Genomic DNA, 2,918 nt, shown 5'->3' with positions numbered 1-2,918 from the left:
GAGAGGGGAGCTCTGGAGGAGACAAAGACACGTTAGAGAGGGGAGCTCTGGAGGAGGAGACAAAGACAAGTTAGAGAGGGGAGCTCTGGAGGAGGAGACAAAGACACGTCATCAGGAGTCACTGTTGTCGCCAGAGACACTGAAACGACGCAAATAAACCTCAGAGGAGAGGAGACGACAAAAGAAGGGAGGAGCAGAGGAGAAGAAGACTGAAGGAGAGAAGAGGACAGAGAGGTAAAGGACAGAGTGTGTCTCTGTGTGTGGGTCAGAAACAGCAGAGGAACATGAAGGTTGTTGGTTTGAAACTCCACCAGGTGATGTGCTTCTACCTGTTCTCAGCAGAGAGCTCCTCCCATACTCCAGATACTTCCTCCCCCACTCAGGACACTCCTGGGTGAAGTAATACTTCAAGTATTCCATCTTAGCTCTATCATGATCCAATCTGTGTTTGGTGATGACAGCCTTAGGACTGGGAGCGATCCATGTCTCCGTCTTCAGGTCCAGGACGATGAAGTCTTCTCCATTATAACCATACTGACGAAAACCAGTGACCTCTCCAGTCTCATCGTCCCACTCACAGCCGTACATCACCTGGACAATGTGGACACCTGAGAGAGAGACAGACTCCAGTCATCGACCTGGTCCTCACTGGACCCAGCAGAACCAGCAGAACCAGCAGAACCAGTCTGTGTCCTGGAGCTTTAGAAACCCAGCAGTGATGCAAAAGGGTTCCTGCAGAGGTGTGTGTGTGTGTGTGTGTGTGTGTGTGTGTGTGTGTGTGTGTGTGTGTTTACTTCCTACAGCATGAACACAACATTTAATAAAGACAAACAAACCTTCTGATTGGTTGAAGCGCTTCTTTAAAGTTTCCATGTTGAATTTGTTCCGTTCTTGGTTCACCACTTCGTTCCTCGTCTCTTCGGTCCAGTACTCTGGATGCTCTGCTGTGACTTTGTCCATCCAGTCCTGTTTGGGTTCTGCTCTCTTGGTCTTACTGTCATAGTGAAACATCTGGACGTCATCGATCAAACCAACGGACACAAACTCCGGGAAGTTTGAGACTCCAGAAGACGCCGTGTGGAAATACTTCAAAGAGTGAGTCTCTGAAAGAAAAACCAGAATCACGATCTGAAGGTTGAACCTGTTTCCACCTGATGACATCACTTCCTGCTCTCCACTCACACCTGAACCTGTGACCGATGACAACTTCTGGTTCTGATTACAGGTTTGAACTCTGAGGCTCCTGCAGCTGAAACCCAGCAGAACTTCTTCTTCTATGGTTTCACAAAGTCGCGCTGGTCATTTTCCACCATCAGCTGATAACTGGCATCATTTTCAAGGCCAGATGTCGGAGAGTTTGTGAATTAAAACGGTTTGACCCTAAAGATTTGGGTTTCAGCACCACAACAAATAAAGGTGTGACCCGGTCCCGAAACACCGTCAGGTCCTGATGGGCAGAACCTGCAGAACCCAAAGCCTGTTTCACTCACAACAGATTTTGTGATGAATATTTCTCATTAATATTAATACATTTAATATTTGAAGGACACGGTTCTATATAAGAAAGAACGCCAGTCTAACATTGGTTATAACAGCAGTTATAACACCAGTTATAATACCAGTTATAATACCAGTTATACCAGTCTAACATCAGTTATAACACCAGTTATAATACAAGTTATAATACCAGTTATAATACCAGTCTAACATCGGTTATAACACCAGTTATCACACCGGTTATAACACAAGTTATAACACTAGTTATAATATCCGTTACAGTCTGGATTCAGAGCGGATTCTGATCCTCTGACGTTCCAACATTCCCTCCATCATCAGCTGACGTCTCTTCCTTCTCGTCCTGGTTCTAACAGTTGGTTCTGTTCAGGTATCAACAGGAAGGTTCTCTGATTTGTTCTCTTTGAGTTCTGACACTTCCATTGTTGTTCTCCTCAGAACCTCCGCCGTCGTCTGAAGACGTGGACGTCCTGTTTCTGTGTCACGTCCAGAATGCTGAACAAATCCGTCCCCTGCTCATAGTTCGGTGTGGAAACCGTGCGGTCCAGTCCATGCTGGGTTCTGAGGCTGACACGGGTCAGAACCCATCCAAACGGATCAGGACATTTGTCAGCTGGAGAATAAAGCTGTCCACTCTCTGGTGGACAAACTCTATCATGAAGACGCAGCTTGGAAACCATCTCTAAACCGGTTTGTTGTTGGACCTCAGCAGAACCACCGACCGACACCAGCACACCTCCGTCATCAGGTCTGATGTCCGTCTGAGCCGGAGGTTCTGAACCCATCAAATTAAAGAGGACAAAGAAGGAAGAACTACCTCTGTCCTCCTGTCCCAGTTGGACCTGAAGTAAATGGACTTTACAGGAAGAACTTTAAGATGGCGGGTCGGTACCGTTTGGACATTTCTAGACTCCTAACATATCAGGAAGTCCAACAACAGAACCGTCAACCCAGAGAGCAGGATAGAAACTCACCTCCCACCGCCCCAGGTACACCTGTACCCAGAACCAGAACCAGAACCAGAACCAGAACCGAGGTCTTCATCGTGAACTGTCCCATCTGCAGCTCAAACAACAGAACAGCCACAAGATTCTTTAAAGCTTCCAGTCCGACCATCAAGGGTGAAGTGAGGACAAAACCCGAGAGGAGCGGACTTCCCCGTCCGTCTGAGCCAATCAGAATTTAGTCTGAGCCAATCAGAATTTAGTCTGAGCGATGACGTCGCTTGTATCCCGGCAGAACTGTCACAGGTTGTGAATCAAAAGCGAAAGTAGAATGGATCTTATTTTAAGCTGCGTCAGAGTCTTTGTTTGAGCGTCTCAGCAGGTTCTGAGTTCTGGACGCTGAAAACCTCTGGACCGACAGAAACGTGAGCCGCTGTTGATGTTTGATCCGGATGCTGC

The 2,918-nt window shown here is 47.2% G+C and overlaps 1 protein-coding gene across 1 annotated transcript; it reads right to left on the bottom strand.

Annotated features, from left to right (window-relative positions):
• Window positions 1-329: 329 nt before the first annotated feature.
• LOC137916582 (H-2 class I histocompatibility antigen, Q10 alpha chain-like) lies at window positions 330-2,529 on the bottom strand (the record flags this gene model as incomplete). The annotated part of the gene is made up of 3 exons (XM_068759574.1): window positions 330-608; window positions 837-1,103; window positions 2,490-2,529. Coding segments are annotated over 3 exons (586 nt in total), but the record flags the coding sequence as incomplete, so codon positions are not given.
• Window positions 2,530-2,918: the final 389 nt, after the last annotated feature.

This window comes from Brachionichthys hirsutus, unplaced genomic scaffold, assembly GCF_040956055.1.
Source record: "Brachionichthys hirsutus isolate HB-005 unplaced genomic scaffold, CSIRO-AGI_Bhir_v1 contig_392, whole genome shotgun sequence".
In the NCBI taxonomy this organism is placed as follows: domain Eukaryota; kingdom Metazoa; phylum Chordata; class Actinopteri; order Lophiiformes; family Brachionichthyidae; genus Brachionichthys; species Brachionichthys hirsutus.
This window is presented reverse-complemented; position numbering and strand designations above follow the sequence as displayed.